Below are 27458 nucleotides of genomic sequence, written 5' to 3'. Positions count from 1 at the left end.
AATGATAAAAAGAAGCACACTTTGGGCCGAATATGGGAATTATTTACCTTTCCACTTATTGGCAGCCTGTTTGGTTGAAAGAGTGAATCTTTCACTCATTACCAGCTGATGTGTCAGCTGCTACCTGATAGTTCTGTGAACCAAGGAGGAAAAATGAGATAACAGTGACCTTGGCCCAGGGAATTAGCTTCAAGATGGATACTTTGCTCTTTGGAAATACTTAGAAAATTATTAGCTGATATTAAATCTTCTCCCACAAGAGTATGAGTTTTTTAACACTTGATATTTTAAATGCACTTATGAATGTTCAGTTTGTCAAACTTTAGAAATTTACGTTTACTAAAAACATCTTTTGCATTTTTACCCTATACCTCATAGTAATCATTTCATTTTTTTATTTTATATTGAGAGTAACAGTGTCCTAACCAGTAAGCCACTTTAATTTGAAAACTCTGGTCTTACTAATCACTAATGATTTTTCAATGCTTTCTTTTTCCTGTTGTTGTTGTGTTGTATCTTTTTGCTGTTTGTTTATTCCTTTAACATCTTGTTAAGTCTTCATGCTTAAGTTACCTTACTGTAATTTTGGACGCCATTAGGTTTTGCTTCTCCAAGTTTTTTAATTCACAAATAGTACGTTCCATTTTCTCTTGATTTTTTCTTCTTCTTTTTTTTTTGTTAAATCTTACTTTAATTTGCATGTGTGCGTCTTTTGGTTTGAATGTGCTAAGTCGATCTTTTTTTGGTTCCATTATTTATGTTCCCATCCATTTAAAACAGGCCACTGTGGAATCCATCATGAGGGATAAGATGCCCCGAAAGGGAGGAAGATGGTGGTTTTCATGGAGGGGAAGAAATACCACAATCAAGGAGGTAAGCACGGGACACACAGGAATGTTGGGGCGCAGCTCAGGGAGTTTGGGGTTCGAGTGGCGGAGTTCCTCAAGCTCTCTTGTCAGAGAAATGGGCGTCAGCCGGGGCAGGGGCCCACTCTGCCGAGAGGCGGGGACGGCTTTGCAGGGTGTGCGGGAGGTGGAGGGGTGCGGTCTGGGAGGCCCGGAGGGGACCGGGCTCACCCCCGGGCTCTGTCACCTCTCAGCCCCTGTCACCTCCCGGCCCGGAGACCGAGGTCACGTCCCTCTTCCTCTGGAATGCTTCTCCGTCTCTGAATAGCAGGGATTCAACCTGATAGCTCACTTTGTTTTTGTTTTAAGTTAAATACTTTCCTCCTGCCTGTGAGGATGATCTCAGTGAGGCGTGCTTAGAGCTGCCAGCGGTTCTCGTTCGTCTGCCCACGCTGAGGGCATTTCTGTAAACGCCTGCACCCGTCTCCAGGTCTCTTGGCGCCCCGGGAGGGGGTCTCGGGGGCGGTCTCGGGGTCTTCTCTTCTGCTTGAGTCGCCCACTCCCCCCACGGCAGGCTCCCCCGCAGGACGACCCATTGTTATTTCCAGACCATGCATTCTCTGATGCCTCTGCCCGTGTATCAAGTAGCCACCCAGGAGACGTCCCCCCCACCCCGCGCCCCCCCCGCCCCCCCGTGATTGCTCCCCGACGCTGCAGACTTGTCATCTCTCACACTTACCTCACCGTGTCCCTGTGGGTCCTTCACTGGACCGCAGTCCGAAAACGGTGCCGCTGGCCGTCCGCGGGCTAGCCACTCCCTTCCTCCTCACACGCAGTCCGTCACCCGGTCCTGCCGGTTCGCCATCCTGGGCGTCGCTCCCAGCCATCTTCCGTGTCTCTCCGCCCTCTCCCCCACACGTCTGGACGGCCGTTCTCTCTCCCAGAACTGTGTCCCAGCGGGCTGGCTGTGTCCGTTCTTGTCCTCCTGCTTCATCCTCGCTGCTGGGCTGCGTTGTTCTGTGTAGGGCCCTGGTCCAGTTTGTGTGCTGCTCCCTGCTTAAACCTTTCAGTGGGTCCCCAGCGTTCTTGCGACGAAGACCAGTATCCTCACCATGGTCCCAGGCCTCGGGGATCCTCGTCCCCCCCCCCCACCCCCGTGTAGCCTCATCCTCTGCAGTTCTCCCTCCGCCCTCTGAGCTGTGGCGTCACTGGCTGAGAGTCCGTCTGCCCCAGGACCTTTGCACGGGGTGCCTTCTCTGCCCGGTGCTGGGAGGGCCCTCTCACTCCCCTTCCCTCCACCAGCTGCTGGGCCAGGCTGGCCCTCATGCATCTTGTCAGAGTTTGTACTGGCGCACGTATCGGTGTGAGTATTGGTCGGTGTCTGCTCCCTCGAGACCCCACGCTCCACGAGGGCCGAGACCGTGGGTGGCTCTCACCCCTGGGCAGTCCTGGTGTCCGTTTTGGACCCAGAGCAGGAGTCGGGAAATGTTTGTTGAGTGGTTACTTTTGGAATGTAGCATGAAGAGACCCCAGGGACACCACTTGGTGTCCAGTTGGTTATCGTCACAGTAGAAGCGCCCTGGCCGGGGTGGCTCCGTGGGGTGGGGCATCGTCCACGCGGAAAGGTTTGGTCCTGGGTCGGGGCGTGTATGGGAGGCCGCGATTGATGTCTCTCTTGCTCTCTGCCCCTCCCTCCCCATCTCTCTCTAAAAAGTAATCAGCATGTTCGCAGGTGAGGATAAGAAAAAAAAGTAAAAGAAACCCCAGTGAGCTATTTATTTATCAGTTCCAAGGGGAAAAGTCTGTTGGAAAGATTTTGTCACAGTAACATTGTTCTTTGACACTCTTCGTTAGCATACTTGAGTTTTACTGATTGTTGCATTGTTCCCAAGGAACCTAGACATGTTAGGACAAATGTATACTTCAAGAGACTTAAAGGGCCTTTCTAGTTCCCTTACTAAAGGGCAGAATGTTCTAGAATTTGGGCAGAAAGCAATGTCAAAGACCTACTTACTGCATAATATCCAGTTTCCCAGCAGTTTGGATTGAGGAGAATGCCAGGATGAAATAAGGAATCGTTATGACATTAAATATTTCTAAAAATATAAATGCATTTGTTTCAGATAGATATACGTATATTCTGAGCTAGTCTGAGAAAGCTCAGTAAATGGTGGTAGCTGAGTTGCCTATCTCAATAAATAGATTATAAATCACTGGGCGTGTTATCACATCAATTGTGAGTACACTTATAAAAAGCTAAAGAATATTTAGAAAATACTTGGTACTCATCATGTGTTAAGATGGTCACCCTGTTTATATTGCTCATTTTTTAAAAGTTAACATGGGAAACATTAATCTACCTCTGGAGCAAATGGCCACAAAGAGCGAGATTGAACTGAACGCCCTCCACCCGTCTGCACTGGCCTCCGGCGCCTTCCGGGCCCCCAGGTGGGGCTGTGGGCGCTGCCGCTGGGTTGGGTGCAGCTGCTGCACAGCACGCCCCGCAGCGGGAGGGGGTCCTCGCCCGGTTTCCAGGGGGACTAGAGGCCTAGAGGTCCCGCGACTTGGCCCCGGATCCTAAGTGAGGGGAGTGGGGCTGGCCCGATCTCCGGGCGCTCCAGAGCCAGAGCCTCTGCTAGCACAGCGGGGGAGCCGGTTCTGGGAAAAGAATGAGTACGAGAAAGAAAGACGGCGTCCAGTTTTCCCAAGCGAAACACAGGGTGAAAATGTTTTCAGGCATTTCCCTCAGCAGTTACAGGGAAACACTTTGAGAGCCCTCAGGCCCCCGAGCGGCCCCCGACGGGGCATTTGCACGGCGCTGCAGTGGCTGTGGAGTTCGGTCTGGTGCCCCAAACCCCGGTGGAAAACAGACTCACTTTTGTCACGAGTACTGATGAGCTGAACTGTGTGCTTCGGAGGAGAGGGGTGGGGGGGTGTGCTGTTGGGGAAGGCCCTCGGACCCTGCTGGGCCTGGGGAGCCCAGGGTGGACCCCCGGCCGGCACGCCCCTGACTCTTTCTCTGCTCCTCCAGGAAAGCAAGCCGGAGCAGAGCCTGGCTGGCAAGAGCCACAGCACCGGGGAGCAGCCGCCGCAGCTCGGCATGGCCACCAGGTACAGTGCGAGCCGTCGTCCCGGCGCGTGGCAGCTCCTTCCCGTGTCCAGGGTCATGGCGCGGGCCCGGTGGACGCTGATCGCGTGGTGTTCACCAGACCCCACGGCCTTGGACCCAGGTGGAGGGGGTAGGGGGCAGCCCTGGGGCCCAGCCCTGCCTCTGCCGTTTGTTCAGTGGCCGGGGGCAGTTGGCTTAAGTTGGTTTCCCACTCATCAGATAGAGACAGGCTCTGCCTGAGAGATCTAACGTCCAAGTGAAAGAGGGGCTTAAAAATGATACAGTGTAACCAGAGTACTTCTCACGGTCGTGGCCCGAGACAGCCTCGGGGTACAGGAGGCAGGAGTAGTGATGGTGATGATGATGATGGTGATGATGATGATGGTGGTGATGATGATGATGATGATGGTGATGATGAGGAACAGCGGCCTTTCCAGTGACAGAGACATAGGTTTCCCTCCTGAAGAAACTTGCCTTTCTCTGTAGTTCAAACACTTACCAGGACTTAAGTTGCTACTTTAATTTCTTTTTTTAAAATTTTATTTATTTATTTTTCTAGAGAGGGAAGGGAGGGAGAAAGAGAGAGAGAGAAAGATCAATGTGCGGTTGCTGGGGTCCGTGGCCTGCAACCCAGGCATGTGCCCTGACTGGGAATCGAACCTGCGACACTTTGGTTCGCAGCCCGAGCTCAATCCACTGAGCTACGCCAGCCAGGGCTAAGTTGCTACTTTTCTGGTGATTGATAGGGATGCGTATGAACTTGGTGCAGGAGACACCAGACCAGACAGCGCTGATCAACATGGGCAGTGTTGTTGTTTCGTCTTCAGGCTGATCTGTTTGGGGTTCAGGGTTCGGGGTGACTCCACCCTGGGGGCAGCGCTGTCACCCACTGATGGGGACGCTGAGGCTGCAAACGGACACCGAGTGAGCGAGTAGCACACCTTCCGCGCACGCCCTGCCGTAGGGAGTTCCTGTGCCTGAGACACGTGGGGTTGCGCTCCGCCCCCGGCAGACAGGAACGTCGGCACACTGGCCGAAGGCGGGGTGCGGATCTCAGTCATCCGTGCCCCGTGGAGGCCAGGCCAGCGGTGCTGCTGGGCGGCCCCTGGGCCGATGGGGTCTCCCCGACTTGCCGATCTGCAGCGGAGGGGGGCTTGGAGGTCACGCCCGCAGACCCCTTCCCCGCCCCGGCTTCCCCTTCGCTGCTGTCTTCCTGGGATTCGCCGTTGGAGACAGCAGCCCGGGTGGGCGGCGAGTGGGAAGCAGCCAGCGTTCCCTCTCCCTCTCCGTGGGGAAGAGCGTGCGGGACCCGCTGAAACTGGTTTTGGAGGTGGCTCTTAAGTGGCCCAGCCGGCTCCCGGCAGGGACGTTACTGGGGACGTGCTTTCGGTGCTCCCTGGCGGCGCCCCGGCCCTGCGTGTCCCAGCCGAGCCCGTGTGGGTCCATGTGGCCGAGGGGGCGGGGCTGGCAGACTTGTCGTCGTCACCCCCTGGACGCCCCCACCCTGGGCGCCTCCTCTGGGAGGGCTGCCCAGCGTGGTTGGCCCCTTGGCTCCGTCCCCGGCAGGAGCTCTGAGTATGGCTTCGGGAGTGTGGGGAGGGAGACGGCAGGCGTGCTGGGGGTGGACACGGGCTAAGCCCGCCCCGTCCCTTGGAGGGGCCGTAAGCTCGAGGCAGAGCGGCCCCAGGCTCCAGCCTGTGTGTGCGCTCCTGTGAGAGGGAAGCCGCGGCTGCCGGCCGCGGACCCGGGGGCCACGCAGGTCTGCCGGGGTCCTGGCTGCGGGCAGACCCCTCACCGCGTGTCGGCAGAGGGACGACGCAGGGCCTGGAGCGGCCAGAGGGAGGCTGCCCTGGGGTGGGGGCGCCACGAGGGACTGCGTGGGCCGAGACGCGGCGGCGGGCCCGTGGGAAGCGGTTCACACCAGCTCTGGCTGCACTCGGAGGGTCCGTCTCCTGGGATTCTTCGTAGGAACCCTCCCCGCCCTGGCAGCAGGTTCCGAGCAGGAGCGCGGAACGAGCGGGGACTCTCGGCCTCCTGCCTGTGACCTCGTCTCACGCGCGCCGAGATGACCTCCTCAGTCCCTGGTGTCGCCTCCTTCACCTGTGAAACGGGCACAAGAGTGACCCCCGCTGCAGGTGTCAGCGCACTGAGTCCCCACAGCAGCCTCACTCGAGGAAGGAGGCCTGGGCCGCAGACCCGGCCGGGCCACGGGGGGGTGCCCGCGGTGGCCGAGTGACCTGGGGACACGTGCCCGTCCCGACCTCGCAGTTTGGGATGTTTTAAAACTCCCTCCAGGATGGGTCCCAACGCGGCGTCTGCCATGTTCACCCGCAGCCCGCCAGTCCAGGCCTCGGGGAAGACAGGCCGCGGCTCCAGGAGGGTTAACAGGGACGGGACCGGTCAGCGTGGGAGCAGGGCCCGCAGGCAGAGGACCTGCATGCCTCCCTTTATTCTTCCCGCTCCCCGCCCCCCCCCCCGAGGCGGGGAGGCCTGGGTTGCAGCAGCGGGACACCCCGCAGCGCTGCCCGGTGTGCCGCTCCGCCGGCGCCATGTGGGCGCGGTGCACCTGAAGCCTTTGGACTTGCCCACTAGCTGGTGCGACCTCCTGCGCTTCCCCCGGTTAAACAGTCCGGCGGCCCCCAGTTCGGAAGGGAGCAGGCCCCGCCTCTTCCTTACACCCCACAGGCGGAGAACGACTCTCGTGAAAAGGAATCGAGATTGTGAGAAGTCATGAAAGTTCTTTCATGGAAATGTAAATCTTTCAATTTTTTACTGGCATCTTAGACGTTTAGTCTCCTAATTAGACTCCTGCAGCTGACTGAAAAAAGAAAAAAAGCTGTAGGAGTGTTTTCCTAATTGACAGACTTGATTGACAGAACAGCCCCGAAGCCTCGCCGTTGAGCAAACCGCTTGTCACCGTGCAGGTCATTAGAATGCCATCTGAGGGACGCTCGCTGTGACGAGTGCTGCCTCGGCTGCTGTTCCCGGCTGCGGACGCGCCCCGTGGCTGGGCCTGGCCGCTCCCTGCAGGTGCAGGGGAGTGTGCAGTGCGACCTGAGCTGCTGGGCGGGGTGGGGCGGGGGGGCTGGGCGGGAGCCACGTTGTCCCACGTGGGGTGGCAGGTCCACCACAGGTGGCCGTGAGCTTGCCCTCGGCTGCACCTACCCCAGCCCCCTGCGCCGCTTCCCTTTCATTCCCTGTGTCCGTGGCCCCTCAAGTGTGGCGGGCTGCCCGCCTTGGGGTCTTCTTCAGAGCAGCAGAAGGGAACAGCAGCGACTCCGCTTTGCTTCCTTATGGGCCCCGCGGAGGCAGATGCCGGCCTGCTGTCCCTGAGCGCGCTGGCGCACGGCTGGGTCTCCTCCCCCCGCAGACTGTCTGGCTGGGGCGGGGACATTGCCTGACTCGACGCCTCGGCCGCGTCGTCTGCCGCTCCTGGCCAAGCGCTCGTGGGTCCCGCGGGGCCTGTCTGGACCCCTCTGGGCTGTGGGTTCAGGAGGACCTGCATTGCTCACGGGCTTTGCAGGAGGGGACTCTTGTGGGAACGTGTCATTTTGCGGGCGAGCCCCTGAGGCCTGGGGAAGAGTTCTCGACTGATTACTGATGTGCTGTGTGTGGGCTCTGTAAGGAAGAGGAACCCGCTTCCCCCCTGCACCTCCCCACCCCCACCCACTAGGAGAGCCTGGAAGGCCCTCGCCCCTCGGCTTCTGGGCGGGGGACCGGGAGCTCTGGGGCGGGCCTGGCGAGTCTTCCCTGTCCTCCTCGGTGCCCCTTAGTCTGCCCCAGAGTGCCCTCATCGTCGGCGGCTGTGGGTCTGGAGAGGCAGATGCGGGGACCTGACTGGTTGGAAGTGCAGAGATTGGGACTCCTTGTGCCGAGGAGGGGAGGAGAGGAGAGGGGGCCAGGGAGGGGAGAGACAGTGAGTGTGCTCACAGGCGAGGCGGGGGCCCGGCCCTGCGGACCAGGCAGAGGAGACCCCCCCCCCCACCCGGTGTTTGACGGTGCAGGTGTCTGACGGTGCAGGTGTCTGTCTGATGGTGCAGGTGCCTGACGGTGCAGGTGTCTGATGGTGCAGGTGCCTGACGGTGCAGGTGCCTGATGGTGCAGGTGTCTGACGGTGCGGGTGTCTGACGGTGCGGGTGTCTGACGGTGCGGGTGTCTGACGGTGCAGGTGTCTGACGGTGCGGGTGTCTGACGGTGCGGGTGCCTGATGGTGCAGGTGTCTGACGGTGCAGGTGCCTGACGGTGCAGGTGTCTGACGGTGCGGTGGTCGCTAGTGAACCGGGAGGCCACGGAGGAGAGGCGGCCCCAGCCGAGGGACGCGGGAGCGTGTGCACGGGAGCCGAGTGGGGCCCCTGGTAAACGTGCGCGCGGCACACGGGGAATGACGGCCCGAGGCTCCGTGCTCAGGAGACCGGTTCCGGCCCGATGCGTTGTTGGTGGCCGCCCGGACGCACTTCCTGACCGGCGGCCACGTCGCTGTGGGTTCTAGAATGAAGCACGAGTCGTCCTCCAGTGATGAGGAGCGCGCGGCCGCCAGGCCCTCCAGCGCCGGCCACCTCCCGCTGCTGTCCGGCGTCGGCTACAAGAAGACCCTCCGGCTCACGTCGGAGCAGCTGGTGAGTAGAGTCTGGGCCTCCTCCTCCGGCCTGCCTGTGGGTGCCTGTCCAGGCGGCTCCTTGGTTCCGCTTCCCCTCTGCCTTCTGTGCCGCAGCAGCCCTGGGGGCCCCCGTTTTCTCGGGCAGAGGGAGGCAGCCCGGTGCAGCTGACCTACCCCGAGCGTGACTGGCCGACAGACCGAGCTCGGGCGTTCCCGCTTGTGCCTGGGTGCACGGCCGCTTCAGTCAGTTCCTTCCTTCCGTGGACCCCGTGTCCGGGAGCGGCCATGAGCAGGCGTCCCAGGCTTAGTGTGGGGGGGGGGTGCAGGGGGTGTGTTCAGTGGGGAATGACAGCCGGCAGGCGCCGACACCCACGCCGCCCCACGAGCGCGACCCTGCAGCTCCCGAGCAGCTGCACGGCGGCGGGCGGCTCCGGCCCGCGACCTGGGGGCGCCCCGGAGTCCGGTGGCCCCTGTGCGGGTGGTTTCCTGGGCCTGGACCTCCTGCTTTCGGACCCAGGCGGGGCCTGGTGGCAGGCTGCTTGCCCCCAGTCGGCGCCAGTGTGAACACTGTGGAAAACGTGGTTCCCTAGGGAAGCATGGGCCCACGCTGTGCTTCCGTGGTCCCACCCCGGGAGGGGCCCTGCACGTTGGGCTGTGGAGTAGGGAGGTGGCCTGTTCTGGAACTGTGGTTCCTTTTGTCGAGCCTGGTGGCCTGGGCGTTAACCCCATCTGGAACTACGAGGTTGGCGTCCTCCCTGGGGGGGTGGCATCCTCCCTGGGGGTGGGAGACCTTGTGTGTGAGGCGTGTGAGCTGCGTTGGGAGTGGGTCTGAGGGGAGAGTCGGGGTTCAGGTCGCCCGGGTCCTGGAGGGAGCCCTCCAGCCTGGAGCAAGACGGGGAAGATGGGACTGCTCCGTGGCCGGGGGCGGTGATTCCAGAAGACCCTGACCCCACTTGTCCTGGAGCGGGAGGCACGCGCCCCCGGCCCGGGCCGCCCCCTCAAGAGGGCGCGTGCCCTGTCGTGTTTTCCAGAAAAGCCTGAAGCTGAAGAACGGCCCCAACGACGTGGTGTTCAGCGTCACCACGCAGTACCAGGGCACCTGCCGCTGCGAGGGCACCATCTACCTGTGGAACTGGGACGACAAAGTCATCATCTCTGACATCGACGGGACAATCACCAGGTGGGTCCGCCGCCTCGGGCCGGCGCGCTGACCTTCATCGCGGCCCCTGGGCCTGGGGCCGGCGCCTCGGGGCCCTTCCTGTGGCGCTGGGGGCCGTGCCGTCCAGCCTCTGGGCTTGCGGAGCCTTTGCTGCCCAGCCCAGCAGCTGCCCCAGGGGGCTTGCCGGCCGGTGGTTCCTGCCGGCTCCTCCTGTCGTGCACGGGGACGCCTCTGCAGGGGCGTCGTGCGTGACGGGCCGCTCAGGGACATGGCACGCACGAGTGAACGTAGCCCCCTCCCCCGGGCCTTCTCACGTGACCGCTTCAGTTTCTGTCGTCCGGGAAGCAAGTGGCAGGGTCCTTTGGCAGTTTTCATGGGGCATTTGTGGTGCCATGAATCGGAACCCACGAGTTTTCCCCTTCTGCGATGCCCTCTTTATGTTGTTGTTTTCCTCTTTTCTGCCCTCCTCTAGGTCGGATACTCTCGGCCACATTCTGCCCACCCTCGGCAAGGACTGGACCCACCAGGGCATCGCCAAGCTGTACCATAAAGTGAGCCAGTGAGTACAGAGCGCGAGCCTGCCCCACCCCGCGCACCGCCACCGGGCCGCGGGGGCGGCTCCCCGCTCGGCCGGGGGCGTCGGCAGCGTGGCGGTGGGGAACCCCGAGTTCAGTGCCGAGAGATGAGAGAGGAAGTGGCTGGTGAACCTAAGCTGATGGAGAGGGAAGAAGGTGGCAGCTTTGGGGGAGGGACCGGGGCTCAGGTCATGCCGGGGAGTGTCGGGGACAGGCGGGTGAGGGATCCTGGTCTGACATCTGCCCGGAGAGAGTGTCCCGCCCCCAGGGTGCAGGCTCCCAGCCGGGCGTAGCCGTGGCCGGGGGAGCGCTTCGCTGAGTGGCCGGAACATAGGCCGCACCTGCCGTGGGGCCCCCGCCTGGAGGTCTGGGGTCCGGGGGGGGGCGGGTAGCTCTGAGACTGTCGGTTGGGCACATGTGTCTCTCCACTCCCGGCCTGGGGTGATTCTGACAAGTGAGATCACTTCTGTGTTCAGACGAGTGAGACACACTCAGAGTCACAGCGGTCTATCCGAGCTCCCGTCGCTGCTGACAGGCGGAGCTCGGCCCAGCCCTGTCTGCGCAGCTCCAGGGCCCCCGAGTCCGCTCTCCTCGGTCCCCAGGGCTCTGAGCCCCTCGGGGACCCCCACCCCTTCCTGGCATCCTGTTCTCCAGCCAGTCAGGGCTGGGAGGTGCCTGCGGCTGACTCGGGACCAGCCCTCCGCCGCTCCATGGGGGGAGGGGGAGGGGAGTGTCAGGACGGCACCCAGGCCCGTGGCTCGGTGAAACGACCACCGGCCTGCAGTGACCTCGGAACGCTGCGGATGGCTCGTCAAAACACGAGAAAAACATACACAGAGACAGCCAGGTCCTGTGGGGAGATAGGGACGGAACAGCCACTCTCTCTAGTGGGGAGCACCTCGGCTACCCTCCCCAGGGGAGAACGCCCCATTCTCCCACCCGAGCAGGCTTTTACTGGGTTCATTTACACAGGAATTCAGGTAGAGCTCATTAATCACTGCCAGGAAGTAAGGATCAGACAAATAGATAACAAGGAACTCTGAGGGCCTATTCTGAGTCAGGGTCAGATAGCTAAAGAGCAGTAAAACTTTGAGGCACAAACTTACTTCTTGTTTGGACCCTAATCAGTTAATTGAGAGCATTCTGAACAAAGCAGGTTTCACAGGAGTTTACAAATTCTTTCTCAGCCTGATCACCCAGGGAACCCGCCCTTTCCAGCACAGGGCTGCACCCACCTCCATCATTGTTTCAGGCTTAGGTGGAGCAAGGGCAGTAAGGCAGCCAAGAGATAAGGATATTTTCTTGCAGACAGTGAGGACTCAGGCTGTGTCAAAGCCGAGGGGTGAGGGTCCATCACCCCCTTTTTTGCTGTAGCCCCCAAAGTCCTTCCTTGGGGGTCTGCCTGTGATCGTGCCTGTCTTAGGTTGCCCCCTCCCCCCGGCCCCGGGAATCTTACCCGTCATTGGCTAACCGACCAAGCATTGGGGGCCAGGCAGGATGAAGTAAAAGGAGCAGAAGCGGCGCTCCTGCCAGGGAGATAAGCTTTTGTCTCCCTGCTGGCTTATGGTCCAAGGTCGCTCCCTCAGCCTTAGCCTTGGCGGGGGTTACAGCTTCCGATACCAGGCAGGGCGGTTCCCAACATCTCGGAGCCTGACAGGCTCACCGGTGGCCCCCGTCTGGGGCGAGGGGCCTGGGGGGTGGGCCCCCGGCGCTGTTTCCAGCCCCCCGAGAGCACAGGGGGTGAAGTGCGTGCTTTCTGCTCCGCCCCCATTCATTCGCCCAGCGCCCGCCGAGTGCCCGCCGAGTGCCTGGCCCTGTGACAGGCGTGCGTGGGGTGACAGCGACGCAGGCACAGTCGCCGGCGTCCTGGACCTGGTGCTCCGGTGTGGGGGGGTCGTTGCCTGGGAGGGGACCTTCTGTTCTGGTGGAATCAGAGACTTCCGGTTTCTTAGACGCCCAGGTCACTAGTTTGACCTTTCTTTTCCAGGTCTTTTCTATAAAAAATTACCTAAGTAATCACATGATTCTTTCAAATAGAGAGAAATAAGGAGAACTAGAGAAATTTAGAAGTATGTAGAGGTGTCTTCTTCCTCTGTGTTCGTGTGCTGAGCTAATCACCTCGCTACGAGCACCGTGAACAGTTACGTGATGCACCCTTATGCTGCGTCACGTCAGGTTTACTTCTTTTTTAAAAAAAGATTTCATTTATTTACTTTTAGAGACAGGGGAAGGGAGGGAGAAAGAGAGGGAGAGAAAGAGAAACATCAGTGTGTGGTTACCTCTTGTGTGCCCCCTACTGGGGACCTGGCCCGCAACCCAGGCATGTGCCCTGACTGGGAATTGAACCGGCGACCTTTTGGTTTGCGGGCTGGCACTCACTCCACTGAGCCGCACCAGCCAGGGCAGGTTTACCTCTTCTTAACCACCGCACACAATTCCGTAATATGGAGAAGGCACGTTGCATCTAGTGCTCTGTTGACGAACTTGGTGGGCAGCCTTCATGTTTTCACTGCTGCCAGCAGAGGCAGAAGCGCTTACGCCCCGTCTGCTGTGTGTAACAAGCGTATGAATAACGAGAGAAGGCGCACTCACTGGGGCAGGCTGCCGTAAGGTGGGCTCCGCCAGGGGGATTGCTGGTCAGAGGCGGGGCGCGGGCAGAGGGCCGATCTGGTCCTCGTCCCCACGCTGCCCCCTGCAGGGTCCCCGCCTGTGCACTCCCAGCCCTGTGCCCGCCCAGCCCTCTCCCCACAGCCCCCTCGCCATGGGCAGATCTGTTTTTAGAAGGGTTAAGTGGCGGCTTTTCAGTGACTTGCACGGCACTGACAATCGCGTCTATTTTGGGTTGAAAGAAACCGTCTTGGGTCAGGCCTCTGAGTAATTCTCAGTTGACAGCCTGACTCATTGTGGCTTTTGGAGCACCGATCTGTTCCTGTCTTCGCTGAGACGTTAAAAAAATGCAGTTACATTTTTGGGGGGAAGGGGCTGTCTTGATTTGTGTCTATTTAGATTTTCCCAGAAAAGATATCTTCTTGAAAAAATAAAGTTGTGCAGTTTACCAAAACACATGCAAGCCTTCTCTATCGACCCATGTAGAGTGAGTGAGCCATGTAGCGTGAGTGAGCCGTGGAGGTGAGTGAGCCGTGTGGTGTGAGTGAGCCATGTAGCATGAGCGAGTCGTGTAGCGCGAGTGAGCCATGTAGCGTGAGCGAGCCGTGGAGGTGAGTGAGCCGTGGAGGTGAGTGAGCCGTGTAGCGTGAGTGAGCCGTGTAATGTGAGTGAGCTGTGTAGTGTGAGTGAGCCGTGTAGTGTGAATGAGCCGTGTAGCGTGAGTGAGCCGTGGAGGTGAGGCTCTGGAACAGTCTGGAGCCTCCTTGCATTTCCGTTAGGGCCGGGAGACGGGGACTCGCACTCCCCCGAGCGTGGAGTCCGCTGTGCTTCCCGAGGCACCCAGACACGGGGGCCAGTGAGGTGCGTGGCCCCAGAGCAGCCCCCCCCCGCCCGCCTGCTGCTGGGCCATGGCCCGCGGGGGCTCGGGGCACCCGGGCGTGGGTGGGAGCCTCTGGTGTTCCCGACGGCTTCCGTGCGGCGAAGGCCCTGGGCAGCCAGCCCCTGCTGCCACCTACGAGCAGGGGGTGCTCTCCTTCCTCGAGCCGCTTTCCCAGCTGAGTTTAGGGACTACCCCCGACCCCCGACCCCCGGAGCCCGGAGCCGGGACAGCTGGGTGGTGATAACAGCCACCAGGAAGTGCGTTTGAAAATCGAGTTTTGAATCAAATTAGCATCTCAGAGCCCTCCCTGCAGGTGACAGCTTCCGACTTGGTGTGAAGAGCTGGAGACAGAAATAGTGATTTTTTTTTAAAAGATTGCATTGATTAGACAGCTCAATTACAAAGATGTTTAATTAGAAAGACTGCTTGATGTTCAGATGCATCCCTGTAGTCCACACACGCTGATGTTTCTAGATTCTCTTTAGTCTTAAAAACGTTCCTGTGTTTCTTTTAAAGGACTCGCTACCCACGGCCAGCGTGTGGTGTCCGTGGGGGAGCAGGGAGTCGATGGGAAGTGGGGAGATGGCACGTGCTCCTCCAGCAGATATTTCCGAGTGTCTGCTGTGTGCCAGGCACTGCTCCGGGCACGGGGGTTCCAGCCCGGAGTGAGACCCAGTCCCCACCCTCAGGGAGTGTGTGGATGAAGGAGACAGCAGACAGGGGACTGCAATGTCCTGTCAGTGACAGGTGACAGGGGGACAGACAGGGCCAGCATTAGTGCCTGGGGTGAGGGCCAGGGCAGGTAGTGTTATTAGGCAGAGGTAGCAGAGAAGGGCCCTCCCAGGGGGTGGCGATTGAGCAGAGTCCTGAGGGTCTGGCGCTGGAGCAAGCGCAGCGAGGGGGAGGGGCGGCGAGAACCCGCCCCTGTGTGCTGCGCCAGGAGCAGGTGGGGTTGGAGGGCAGGGGCCAGGGCTCGCTGGCTTTGGAGGTCATGGCGAGGAGCTGAGCTCTGGCTAGGAGAGGGGCAAGGTGTGGGGGGGCTGTGAGCACGACCGGGTTCAGTGTTGAGTTTTCCGTTTTCTTTCCGTGTGGAGACCTGTTGGGGGCAGGGGGATGTTCAGGCTGCGGCAGGAGTGCGGGTGGGGTTCCGCCCAGGGCTGCCCCCACTCGAGATGCCCGGGCGAGGAGCTGGTCCCCAGATCACTCACAGTCTACCCAGCTTGGCTACAAACCAGGGGTCCCCCCCCTTCTCAGATTCGGTAATTTGCGACGATGGCCCAGAACCTAGGGAAACATACTTACTGGTTTATTACCAAGGATGCAAATGGACAGCCAGGTGGAGCACGTAGGGTGAGGCCCAGAAGGGAACCCCCCCCCGCCCCCCCGCAATGGAGTTGGGCTGTGCCGCCTTCTCAGCACGTGGACACGTTCCCAAAACGGAAGCCGTCTGAGCGCCGTTGGTCGGGGTTGCCGGAGGCTTGGGTGCTTGGGCTTGACCGAATCCTGGGACATCGGCGTCCTCGGAGCTCTAACTGCCGGTTCGTTCCTCCGGCAACCGGCCCCCGCCTGCATGCGTCGCCTCACGAGCAGACACAGGGGCGTGCGTGGAGGGGGCAGCCCAGGAACGGTGCAGGGTGCTCCTCTCACTCCTGTCGCCGGGGGAGCTCCGAGGGTTTTGGAGGCTCTGTGCCCGGAACCCGGGACGCAGACCGACTGGGCGTCCGTCATATCACAGCGTCACTAACGTTGGCCGCTGTCCCCGTCGGGGTGTGGCATTTAGAGCCCCGGATGGATGGGGGTGAGGAGAAATGGGGCTCGAGGACCCCAGAGCTCCTGTGCCTTCAGAGGCCGGGACGCTGGGCGCCACGGCGACTTGTCTGGGGAGAAGCAGCCGGCGAGGAGGCAGGCCCCGGGGTGGGGGTGGGGGTGGCATCTGTAATCAGGTTTTGTGGAATGTGGCCTTGAGGGGACCGGCCACCACGCCATGTTCTCGGGGCAGATGCGGGTCAGGGCTTGTGAGGGCGCCGGAGTCCCCCACCGTGTGACGCCGCTGAGGGTGCGCCTTTGTCTCTTCCAGGAACGGGTACAAGTTCCTCTACTGCTCTGCGCGGGCCATCGGGATGGCGGACATGACGAGGGGCTACCTGCACTGGGTCAACGAGAGGGGCACGGTGCTGCCGCAGGGGCCTCTGCTGCTGAGCCCCAGCAGCCTGTTCTCCGCCTTGCACAGGTAGGCCCCGCCCGCCTGCCCGCCCCGCACTGCCCGGTCTGCTCTGCCCTGCGCGGGCCCTGTCTCCCTCCCCGGGGGCGGTGCCGGAACGGCCGGCCTCTGCTCGGTCTTCCCGACCCAGCTCCCGTCTCCAAGGTGGGCGCTGGGAAAGTCACCCTGAAGAGCAGGCTGGCCCTGCCCGCCGCCTCCTCCCAGTCCCGTTTCCCCCCAGTTTCTAGAGCTTCTCCCCAGTTTCCAGAGCTCGGTGGTGCCGAGCCCGCTCCGCTTTCCATGGTGATGTTCTCGCCCTTGGCCACGTGCTGCACCCCTTTTGTGGTGGCCGCCCCTCCTGCTCCCGCGCCCCGTCCCCGCCCCGTGTTGTCAGACTCCCGTGGGGTCTGGGAGAGTCAACGTGCAGTCCGTCCAGTCGGGGACCTGGGTCGGGTTCAGTGGCCCTCGTACCAGATGCCACCGCTCACCGGGCCTTGGACCCCATCATACTCGTCCTCGCAGGGAGTTCTGGTCGCTGTTTATTGTAACGGCGTCCAACAGACCACTGGCCTGGTTCTCACCACCCTCCTCCCTCGGCCCTCTTGGCCCCCTTCTGATCAGGGCGGCCCAGTCGGACTCTGGCCTGCGGGGTGGGGGAGGGGAGCGCTGGCCCCCTCTGTGCAGCCCGAGGCCCCGGGCAGCTCCCAGACGCTCTCACAGCATAACCTGCTGTGGCCGTAACGGGACCCTGGTCCTGCCAGGGGCTGCAGTGCGTACCCTGCGGTTGTGTCCCGAACGTCCGATGAGAAGCTTTGTCATGATTTTGCCTCAATTGGGCACCAGGTGGGCCACCTGCGGCTCTGGCCGTGCCGGTGGTGGAGAGCCCAGACAGGCCCGGCGCCCTCTGGGCTGTCTCCCTTCAGCTCGCCGGCGGCGTCTCCAGCGCGGCCCTGTGCCGTGCGAGCAGCAGCTCCTCGTCCTGCTGCAGGAAGAGATGCTGCACGGAAACTGGCCCGCACTGGGGAGAAGGTGCAGGCAACACCTGCGGGTGCCGCAGTGCACTCCAAGTCCCGCCGGGGGTCGCGACGGAGGCCTCGGTAGAAACCCAGACGCTTTAACGAGATGGCTCGGTAATCCCGTGTTTTAACGGAGTGTCCCCGGGTCGTGGGCAGGGTTTGTGGCCCGCTGCTTGGTGGCGTGCTGAGCACCAAGGCTGTGCGAGGCAGAGTCCAGAGCTGGTGTTTCTGTTCCTGACCTCCGACCACTGCAATAACTCACGGTGACCCTCTCCAGTGTTTCCTTAGTTAAATGTTCTCGTCCCAGAGGTGCCCCTGTGTCCTCGTGGGGAAGTATTAGAAAGAGAAGCCGGACCCTCACAGCTGTGCTCCCTCCCGGGAGCTGGGGGCAGTCGGGGGGGCGTGTCCTAAGGCCCCCAGAGGGGGCCGAGCTGCGGGGCTGAGCTGCGGGGCGGCCTCAGGTGTCCCAGAACTGGTGGGAGGTCTGCTTATGTGAGCCCACAACCTGCCCTAGCGAGACTCTGGAGTCGGGTGCCGTTGTGACCGTGCTGTCCGGGTGTACACTGGGGGGTGCACATGGCACAGTTGGCAGCAGTAAGCTCTTGGCATGGGGTGTGCGGGGTCTGGAGTGGGGACCGGAGCCCCACCCTCGGACGCTGCTGGGCGACTAATGAGGGGTGGTGCCCCTCTGCTGGGCCAGTGTCCCCAGCTGCCAGGTGACAGGGCGGGGCCAGAGGATCTGCAGCGTCCCTCTGAGCTCCGAAATGCTGCCAGTCTAGGACACAGAAGGCTGGCCCAAAGGTTCGTGTGATTTTTTTTTCCCACAAAACAGAAGACACGTTTTTCATCTTCACCAGTAACTACTGATTTGTACGTTTTGAGTACGTCGGCTCTCTCCCGAGTGGTGTAACGTCGATTGCTCTCAGTTAATGTGTGGATTTGATCTCCCTCAACTCCAGCTGGTCTGCCTGACCGTGGGGCGTCATCCAACGAGCCATCCCCATGAGCACGAAACTGCGCAGACGACGTTTACCACGTTCGGTCGGTTGCAGCACCGTCTCCGTCCACTGCACGGGTCTTTCTTTGCATTTCGGTTGCGTGTCTGCCTTCTTGAAATGATAAAGCATCCTATTCTGAAAGGGTCGCTTAAGTTTTGATAAGTTTTTAAAAGTTTTTAAAGATTTTATTTATTCATTCTTAGAGAGGGAAGGGAGGGAGAAAGAGAGAGAGAAACATCAGTGTGTGGTTGCTGGGGGCCGTGGCCTGCCACCCAGGCATGTGCTCTGACTGGGAATCGAACCTGCGATGCTTTGGTTCGCAGCCCGGGCTCTATCCACTGAGCTACGGCAGCCAGGGCGCTTTTAAGTCATTTTGAAGCTTTGCGCTGATGTTCACAAATGAGACCGGCTCCCACGCTGCACACACTCCGTTTCCTTAGGGGTGGTTTCCGAGGCTGCACCGGCCTCAGAAGACAGGGTGGGAGACGTTTTCTTCTCCCCTGTGCCCTGGGGTCCTTGTTCCGCAGCTGACCGGGAGACCCAGTGCCCTCAGCCTTTCCGTCGTGGGGGATTTGGAAGGAGGGAGCGAGTCCCTTCCCGTCCAGCACGTTCCTGGGACGGCAGAGCGGACTGACGCACCGCCAGCCCCTGAAGATACGAGGGCTGTTCCGGCCATGGTGTCCTTGACGGTTCAGAATGGCTCGATGGGAACGAAGTTTGTCCTCTCATGCTACCCTGTTCTTTCTCTCTTTGTTTTGACAGGGAAGTGATCGAAAAGAAGCCAGAAAAGTTTAAAGTCCAGTGTTTGACGGACATCAAAAACCTGTTTTTCCCAAACACAGAACCCTTTTATGCGGCCTTTGGAAACCGACCTGCTGTGAGTAGCTCCGGGGTCCCCGTGTTTCCTGGCGGCTGCCCCCGCCCCGGAAGGCTGCCTGCGAGGCCGGGCTCCCCTCCAACTAGCAGGGGGGGCGCTGGTCAAAGGCCTTCGCCTGCATCCAGAGGCAAGGGACTGCAGGCTGTCTCACAGCCTCTAGTTTTCTTTGCAGTTGGGCCGTCGAGTCTCAGTTTGAGGCACGAAACGTGGGTCTGGAAACGTTCAGTTCCGAAGGACCTGCAGAGTTAGTCGAACAGGAACGCCGGCTGGGCCAGGTGCCCTCTGCCGGCCGGGGCCCGCAGGGCCGACGCCTAGCGCAGTGGTGAGGTCTGCGGTGCAGGTTTTAAGGGTGTGGTGGTCCCCCTTGCTGATCCGCGGTTTTACTTTCTGCAGTTTCAGCTGCTTGTTCTCAACCGCAATCTGGAAACATTAAGTGGAAAGGTCTAGAAATAAACAGTTCATCAGCGTTACCTCGCTCACCCTTCGGAGCAGCGTGATAAAGTCCCACGCGTCCCACTCTGCCTCCCCCCCCGCCCCCCAGGAGTCTTCCCTTGGTCCTGCGTCTTCACGCTGTACCAGGGGCGCCCAAACGTTTGGCGTCTCTGGGCCACCCCGGAAGAAGCAGCGTTGTCTTGGGCCGCACATTAGATACACTGGGACAAGTAGTCACACACACACAAAAAACCTCACAATGTTTTAAGTAAACTTACGATTTTGTGTTGGGCCTCATTCGCAGCCATCCTGGGCTGCACGTGGCTGGTGGGCTGCAGGGTGGACACCCCTGCTGGCCCCCTGCCTGTCAGGTCTGCCACCCAGTAGCCGCCTGGGCCATCGGATGGACTCGTGGCATCACGGTGCTTGTGTTTGAGTCACCCGTATTTTACTTGGTAATGCCACACTCACATAACCATTTATCACAATATAGTGTTTCAATTCTGCTTTATTATTGGTTACTATTGTTACTCTCTCACTGTGTCTAATTGATAATTAAACCCAATCAAAGGTGGTCTGCATTGTGCAGGAAAAACACAGTCCCTACAGGGTCTGGTGCCCTCCCCGGTTTCAGGCCCCACTAGGGGTCTCGGAACACGTCCTCTGTGCATAACGGGGCGGGGGTGACGGTGTTGCTCTGTACAGTACAGGAAATGCTCTGGCATTTTGTGACTTCTGCCCCAATTTGCCAGAAAGTTCGACGGTCAGGAGAACAGAGTAAGGGGATTCTCCTACTTTTGACACTCGTGCCCAAGAAGGTGGGTCGGAGGATAGCCGTAAGGAGAGGGAGGACTGCAGGGGCCATGCCGAGGGTCCCGACGTCTGGAACTCCCTTCCCGAGATGCTGAGCGTGGGGGGCCGGGGGGAGCGCCGACCCGACAGTCTCTCGCGTCCGGGGATGTGCTCCCCCTGCGCTAGCTGGGAGCGTGGGTCCGGTTCACCAGCACGCGTCCCGTGGCATCGGGTCCCAGGTGTCCTGTGTGTGTATTCACGGTGAACTCCTTTTCTCTGACCCTTCACCCCCACACAGGACGTGTATTCGTACAAGCAAGTGGGCGTGTCCCTGAACAGGATATTCACCGTGAACCCCAAAGGGGAGCTGGTGCAGGAGCACGCCAAGACCAACATCTCCTCGTGAGTGCCCCGCGCCCTACGCCCGGTGCCCCCAGCACCCCTGGCGTCTCAGTGTCGGAATGGTCCTGCACTGTGTACCGTGCACCCGTGGGTCCTTCGCTGCCTGTGGTTTAACCGTTCGTTCCCACAAGGAGAGTAGATTTTAGCTCCCATATTATGCCTGAAATTTCAGGTCTGCACAGTCTGGATTAAATCAGACCCCCTCTGGGTCTCTGGGTGGAGCGTTTAAACTGGGGTCGCACTCCGCTCCAGAGAGGATCTAATGAACTTGAAAACTAGCAGCTGTGAGTCCCCAAGTCAGGTTTCGGACCCTGGAGTGCCACACTGAGGGGCAGGCACCCGAAGCATCACGGGGCGCTGCAGTGTCGCCACCGGAAACAAGGCCAAGGGCACTGCCGTTGTGAGGACCCCTCCCGCAGTGGGGGTCCCGGCCTGTTTCCCTCGGCGGAGGGCTGTGCTGGGCGGCTGCAGGGAGGCGTCTCTCCGACTCTCACTTTGGATTCCTCACTTCCCAGAGGGGACAGCGCTTCCTCCCCCAGGGGCTGGGAGCTTTGCACACCCGGTGTCGCCAGGCGGACAGACGTGGCCGCCTCTGTCTGGCCCCGTGTGGGCAGACCCAGCTGAGAGCTGCTGCCTCGAGCACCCCAGGCGCCTGCGGGCGCCCTCCTCTGGTGGAGGGGTTGGAATGGGTGTGTTTGGGTCTTCTCCCGGCGCCTCGGGTGGGTTTAGGCAGACCGCAGATCTGGGTTCCCCGGAGCACATTGCCATCCTCATGAGCGCCCTCCCCCAGCGGGGCCTCCAGCCTGGCCTCGCAGTGGGGGGCCGACTCTGCTCAGCCCTCTCTCAGCGGTTTCCCCTCCCGAGTCCTGGGTGGCCCCCCTCCGATGACGTCAGGTCTCCACCGGGGACACCGGAGCCCCCTCTGCCCTGGCTCCCCGGCCTGTCACCTTCCCACGTGTCACAGCCCCCTGAGTCTGGGGAAGGCCGAGTAGATTGTTGTTTAGGTTCAGAGAGACTCCCAGGCTATGGGCCGCCGCCGCCCAGGGACGGCCCAGGTGTCTGCCCGGCAGCAGCCGCGGGGCAGGTGTCGATCTAAGGGGCCGGCAGAGAGGGGGGAGGCCCCCGAGGTTACCCCGTTCCCTGAGACTCGGCTTGGACGCACACTTTGCCGGGGCCTTGGCCTGGCGTGGAGCTCTGCATGGGAGAGCGAGAGAGCAGCACGCGTGGCTGAGGGACGCTGTCTTAGCCTGGGCTGGGGGTGTGGCTGTCCCCGAGAGAGAGGGGCTCCTTTCCCTGAAAGCACACTCTCCACACCTGGGGCCGAACCGGGACTACCGTTTCAAAGCCAAGTGGGGGCCTGCCCCCCCTCTGGACCTGCGACACTGGCTCTGCGGAGTCACCTGAAAGGTCTCCAAGGGTCAAGGGCCTTGCTGGGTGGGGGTCTTCAGTGCAACCCCCCCCCCCCCACTGTGCCCTGCAGGAGTCCTGTGCGGGGGAGGGGGGAGGGTGGTCCGGCCAGGCCCACCGGTGGGGCGGGGCCAGCGCTCACTCAGAGCCCCGGACAGCGGCCTGGGCTGGGGCCCCACCCCCTGGCAGTGAGTGCTGGGTGAGCTGCCCCCGCCGGGGTCGGCTGCCTCCCACAGCCGCAGACCTCAAACGAATAGGTCCTAAAGCCAGGAGGTATTATAAACGTTTGTTTTCATCCCTAGGAAAGACATAATTCTTGCTCGTTAAGGGAGATTTTTTTCTTTTCATTTTATGCAAGCACGATGTTTCTCAGAAGCCCTTTGGAGGTCCTTTATTAAATACACACACTCATTCTTATTTAATAAGCTGTTTTATGCCTTAGAGCACACTAAATCCTAGAGGCCGGGTTTTGGAAAGCCCCTTTCGGTTCCCAGCAAATTGGAGCTGCAGAGGGACCCGGCGGCTGGGAGGGGGGACCCTGGGGATGCTCAGGGGGGCCCCGGCTTGTCACGGTTCTTGGTTGGAGGCGCCCGGAGGTCTGAAAATGCATCTTCAACACGGCGACTTTCCTTCTGTAGTGCAGGCCGCAGAAGCAAACTAATGTGCAACGACTTCTTGGGAATATGCAGAAAATGGAGCGAGGGACTTGTAGGGCGCCTTGAGAAACACGGGTCTAGTTCAAGTCCATTGCCCCGGGTCCCACAGCAGTGGGGCCGGGAGCAGGTCCCAGGTCCCTCAACCCTCACACCAATGACCACTTTTCTTCTTTAAGCTGCTCATTAGCCAGGGCTGAGTCTTCCCTAATAATAATTGTTCGTTGACTGCATGTCGAGAACATGCAGTGTGCGTGATTGTATTGCTGCATACTCTGCTTAATTTAATCCTCCTGTCAACAGCGTGGGGCGCTCCCTGCCTACCCTTCATGGGGGGCAGGGGGGGGCGGTGGTTGTGGCTTAGCAGACAAAGCCGTTTTCCCAAGATCCCACAGCCAGTAAGTGTCAAGGCCAAAGTCGAATCTGTGTCTCCTGAACCCCAGGGCCTGGTGCCTCTTCCCTGCACAGACCCAGACCCACGGTGCTCCGGGGATCTGGGAGCTCCGTCCCTGCAGTGCCCACGCGTGAGGTCCGAGGCGGGTGGCCGTCCCTCTGCTGGGCTGACGTCCTCCTGTCCTCCTCTCTCCCGCTCTGCCCTCCTCCTCGGTTCTCCGCGCCACATCGGGTCTTGCCGCCTCGCTGTGGGGCCTTCTCCAACTCCTTGGCGCGCCCTTCGGTCTCCTGTTAATTGCTGAGGAATTACTCTAGGCCCCCTCTGCTGTGTTCGCCCCCTGGGTCCGCTCCTCTGGGTTGTGGCGTTCTCCTAGTTTCCAGGCTCGGGGCGGGGAGCGTGGCGGGCGTGCCCCTCCGCCGGGTGTCGCCGGGAGGCAATGACGATGTCCCTTTCCGTGCAGGTACGTGCGACTCTGTGAGGTGGTCGACCACGTTTTCCCACTGCTGAAAAGGAGCCACTCGTCTGACTTCCCCTGCTCGGACACGTTCAGCGACTTCACCTTCTGGAGAGAGCCGCCGCCCCCGTTTGAGGACCAGGACGTCCGCTCCGCCTCGGCGTGAACTCTCCGCGCGCGAGTGAGCGCCCACGTGGTGGGAGCCGGCCCACGCCCCCTCGAAGGGCGGGCTCTGGGAGCCCAGGAGCGGAGCTGGGGACCCTGGCGTGCAGTCACTTGCTGGAGAGCGGAGAGAGTCGAGACGCACGCTCCCTGCCCCGCGGCCCTGAGGGCTGACAATTCTAAGTCAACTGCTACGAAGGGTGCGCTTCACGGGCGACGACTGGGCGCCCGTGCAGTGGGAGGCGTTCCCCGGCTGCCGCTGAGAGCCGGCGCCGGCACCGCCCTCCCGGCCTGCAGCGCGTCCTCGGTTGGTGGTCCGTGTGCGGCGTGCACCCGTGACCCCGACCAGAGGTGGCCGCCGGGCCCTGCTGGGGGCAGTGTAACTGAGGAATGCCCAATGCGCACGACTGGAGTGCGGGCCACACTCCCTTGGGGCAGCTCGTACCCCTCTTCTGCACCGGGTGGGAGGGGTGTGTGGGGTCACGCCAGCCGAGTGGGGGAGGTGGGGGGCTCTGGAGGGACTGCAGGCCTCGCTGCCCTGGGCACGCCTTGCGGATGTTCCCCTGCAGTATTCGCCGACTGGTCCACGTTATAGGCGACGAGCCCTTCTTTAAATCCCTTTGGTTAACAATAACCTGCGTGACCCGCTGATCTCCCGCGCCCTGCGTGCGGCTCGAGGCTGGAGGGTTTAGGCCCTACCGCACCTGTGGCAGGCTCTGTCCGGCCCTCGGTAGCGCCGCCGCGCCTTAAGTTCAGATCTCGGAGACGTTTCCGGGGCAGCGTTTCCGCGACCCCCGCCCGGCCCGCCGCCGGCGGGCAAGGCCCCTTTCCCCCAGCAAGGGCGTGTGCCGGCCCTGGGCCCTTGACCGGAGCCGGCGCGGAGGGTCGTGAGGTCCGTTTCCGTTGGAAGCTCTCAGAAAAAACTGCTCGGATTTAAGAAGATAGTTTCAAGAAGTTAAATTACATTCTCTGTAGATGTTATTTATTACTTTCCTCTGATTGGGTTATTGCTGTAAGCACTTAGCCATATTCTTTCTCCATTAACGGCCGTCGATACACGAAGAAGACACACGCTGGACCGTCCGCAGAGCCTTAGTCTACAGACCTCACAGCCCCGGCCCTCTCCGCGATCACGCCTTCTGTCTCCCTCGGCCTGTCCCGCGCGAACCAAGGGCCGGCGGGGAAACGGTGGTCCGAGCGACATTCTTTAAGCCAGTAGGAGACGAGTCTCCGAACTTGTTCATTACATGGGCTCGCCGAGAGAGAACAGTTTGAAGAGTCAAAGAATTATTTTGGTAAAAGATTTTGCTTTATTTTTTGAAGTATTATTTTTCTAAGGAGCGTTTTCCTCCAGTGATGGAAGTGCTTTCCTCTTGAACTCGCACTGTGAGAACCGCGGGGCGGGGCACGCGCGTGGAGCGGCTGCGGGGGTGGTGCTCTTTCTGTGAAAGAGCGTAGCGTAGCGGCCTCGCTGCGGTTGGGGGTGGGGGCGCTGGGGAGCCGAGGGGCCCCGCGGAGAAGGGGGGAGGGCGGCGTGGTGGATCCTATTTGCATAGAAAGGCAAACACGCATGCGCACAGTCCTTTTTTTGGGAGGCAATGAAAATGAAGTTGTCCCGCCTGAAGTACTCTGGGCTCGCTGCACAATGGCCTTGAGCCTGCGCTCATTCTCTCTGCCGGGAGGGTGTTTTGGGGGGAGATCTCACTGCTGGGACCGCAGCACGAGCTCCGGGCTTGCGGAGGCTGCCCCGCTGCTCCGCGCTGGAGCAGCGCGGCGGTGCGCCGGGGTGGCGCTCTCTTCCTGCCAGGCGCCCTTCCTGCCGCTTGCCCCGTGCTGGCCCGGCCGCTCCAATCCACTCCCCCGGGCAGGTGTGAGCGCGCCACCCTGGCCTTGCGCACCGCGGCACCCTGCCTGCCTTCCAGAAAGTTGCACTCGCGTCTGGTTCAAGTGCAGAGTGGGACCCGCCCCCCCCCGCCCCGCCCAGTCCCAGGCAGTAACATTCACACCTGGCTTGTTGCTTTGGGAAATGAGATTTGTCCTTGAGCGACACCCCCCCCGCACGAACGCGCGTTGGTTTAATCTGTGTTTATACAACTGCGACCCAGTGGCCGCGTGGTCACGTGCTGGAATGCTGCATGTGGACGCCGCGCTTCAAAGCTGTGGAGTGACCAGTGTTCATCACCTGTGATGGAGAGCACACACGCACACCCGGTACGGCGGAGACGTGACTACACCTGCAAAGAGAATCCCCGGTTCCGGTACAGGTGTGGGTCACTCCTTTCCTGTAGTGTATGTGCGACCCCGATCTGTATGTGCGTTCGCTGGCGCAGCGATGAGCACCCTTGTAATACCGCCGTGCTCTGCCGGACGCAGAGCTGGAAGCTGCTGTAATAATAAAAGAGACCCCTGAAAGTCTTGTGGAAATCAGCTGTGTGAATTCTAAACGGTGTTTTTGGTGAATGATTAGGTTGCTGATTTTTAGTGTGTGATACCAAACATTTTATTCTCAAGGGGGAAAAAAAAAAGACTGAACTATTTAAAACTTGGAATAAAAGAGTCTCTTCCGATGCCTTTGGTAACATACCCACCTGCTGGACTTGGGAGGGTAGGAGGGGGGAAAGGGAGAGGAGAGGGCGCGCCCCGTTCCGGAGCGTCCCACCCATGGGAGTGGCTTGGGAGCAGGGAGGGTTCACCGACAGGCTGTCCCCGGAGAGCGACTCAGAGCCTGGCCCGCAAGGCAGCGTTTCCCGCGTGGCTGTTAACCTGAGTGGCTTCTGCCCAGGGTCCTTTTATGTGGTAGCCAGGCAGGTGCGGCCACAAGACCCCGGAGAGGCTCAGGAAAACCAAGTGTGTTCCCCTCACAGGCCCGAGAAATGGGGGGCGGGGCCCCCTGGGGAAGCACCTGGCTGTTGGGGCGCAGGTGACGAGCGCAGGGGGAGCCTGGGCGTTTCTGCAGGACACACGGCAGGGAGGCCAGGGTGGCTGGCGTAGGGTCGGCTACTGGACTCATTTCAGTGGCCTCTAAGCTATAGGGCTGGTCCCTGGTGGCCTGGCACCCGGCCTGGGGACGGCCGAGCCTGGGGACTGGTTCCTCTGGGGTGTGCGGGCCAGACAGGAGGCCTGCGTTTCACGGGTGCACCTCCTCGGGGCCGTTGCTACCTCTGAGAAATGGCTGCGCACTGTCCCCAGCCAGAGGTTTTCAAGCTGTCGAGACGCTAACAACGTCGGGAACAGAAGAGAGTAAACCAACGGCGCAGGCTCCCCTGCCTCCGATTCGCTGTCCGCAGGTTTTGGATTCTTCTGCGTGGTGCGCCGACTCCGTTTTCGTTTTGAACAAATCAATTGAAACCCTTGACTGGTCCGCCCAGGCCACTTGAACACTGCCATAATTCCTATCGATTTTGTGCAGCGTCCACATGCCCGAGACACCCTATTGATCTATCCGCATCAGCCTGTGAGTTTTTGGAATAAATGCAGGAGCAGTGGCCCCTGGATGCTTCAGTGCTGACAGGGTGGCAGGCTGAGCTGCCCAAGGAGCCCGAGACGAACTCTGTCTGTAGAACAATTGTGCACGTGGAAGACAAAACAAGCCCTCTCATTGGGTGGAACGTCACAGATTTACTCTAGTGCACTCAGATTGTAAACTCTTTCACCTGTAAGGTAAAAAACATAGCGTCAACGCTGGGCTGGGCGTGGGCCCGGAGCTCCTTGACTGGCGCTGGCTCTGCCCCACTGTCTCCCCGTGGTGTTGCCGGGCACGCTGTTCCCATTGCATCCTGCGGGTAGCGCTCACACCTGTGCAGCTTGCATTTCTCCATGTCTCAGCTGCAAACCTGAACGTTTAAAATACTTGCTGTGCCCTGCCTGGCGTAGCTCAGTGGATTGAGCGCGGGCTGGGA

At 60.6% G+C, this 27458-nt stretch overlaps 1 protein-coding gene across 5 annotated transcripts in view; it reads left to right on the top strand.

Annotated features, from left to right (window-relative positions):
• The window catches only part of LPIN1 (lipin 1), a 95853-nt gene extending 69870 nt beyond the window's left edge, over positions 1–25983 (top strand). For all 5 annotated transcript variants that reach the window (XM_045844318.1, XM_045844317.1, XM_045844321.1 and 2 more), the window contains 9 exons: positions 781–873; positions 3877–3956; positions 8444–8570; positions 9583–9731; positions 10183–10269; positions 15850–16002; positions 18749–18863; positions 20386–20489; positions 23404–25983. In XM_045844318.1, the coding sequence (XP_045700274.1) occupies positions 781–873; positions 3877–3956; positions 8444–8570; positions 9583–9731; positions 10183–10269; positions 15850–16002; positions 18749–18863; positions 20386–20489; positions 23404–23563 (1068 nt within the window). In that variant the 3' untranslated portion in view covers positions 23564–25983. The remainder of the gene's footprint in view (positions 1–780; positions 874–3876; positions 3957–8443; positions 8571–9582; positions 9732–10182; positions 10270–15849; positions 16003–18748; positions 18864–20385; positions 20490–23403) is intronic.
• Positions 25984–27458: the final 1475 nt, after the last annotated feature.

The sequence above is a fragment of the Phyllostomus hastatus genome, unplaced genomic scaffold (genome assembly GCF_019186645.2).
Source record: "Phyllostomus hastatus isolate PE091 unplaced genomic scaffold, TTU_PhHast_1.1 phas_contig_402, whole genome shotgun sequence".
In the NCBI taxonomy this organism is placed as follows: domain Eukaryota; kingdom Metazoa; phylum Chordata; class Mammalia; order Chiroptera; family Phyllostomidae; genus Phyllostomus; species Phyllostomus hastatus.
Note: the sequence above shows the minus strand (reverse complement) of the source record. Positions and strands in the feature narration are given on the sequence as shown.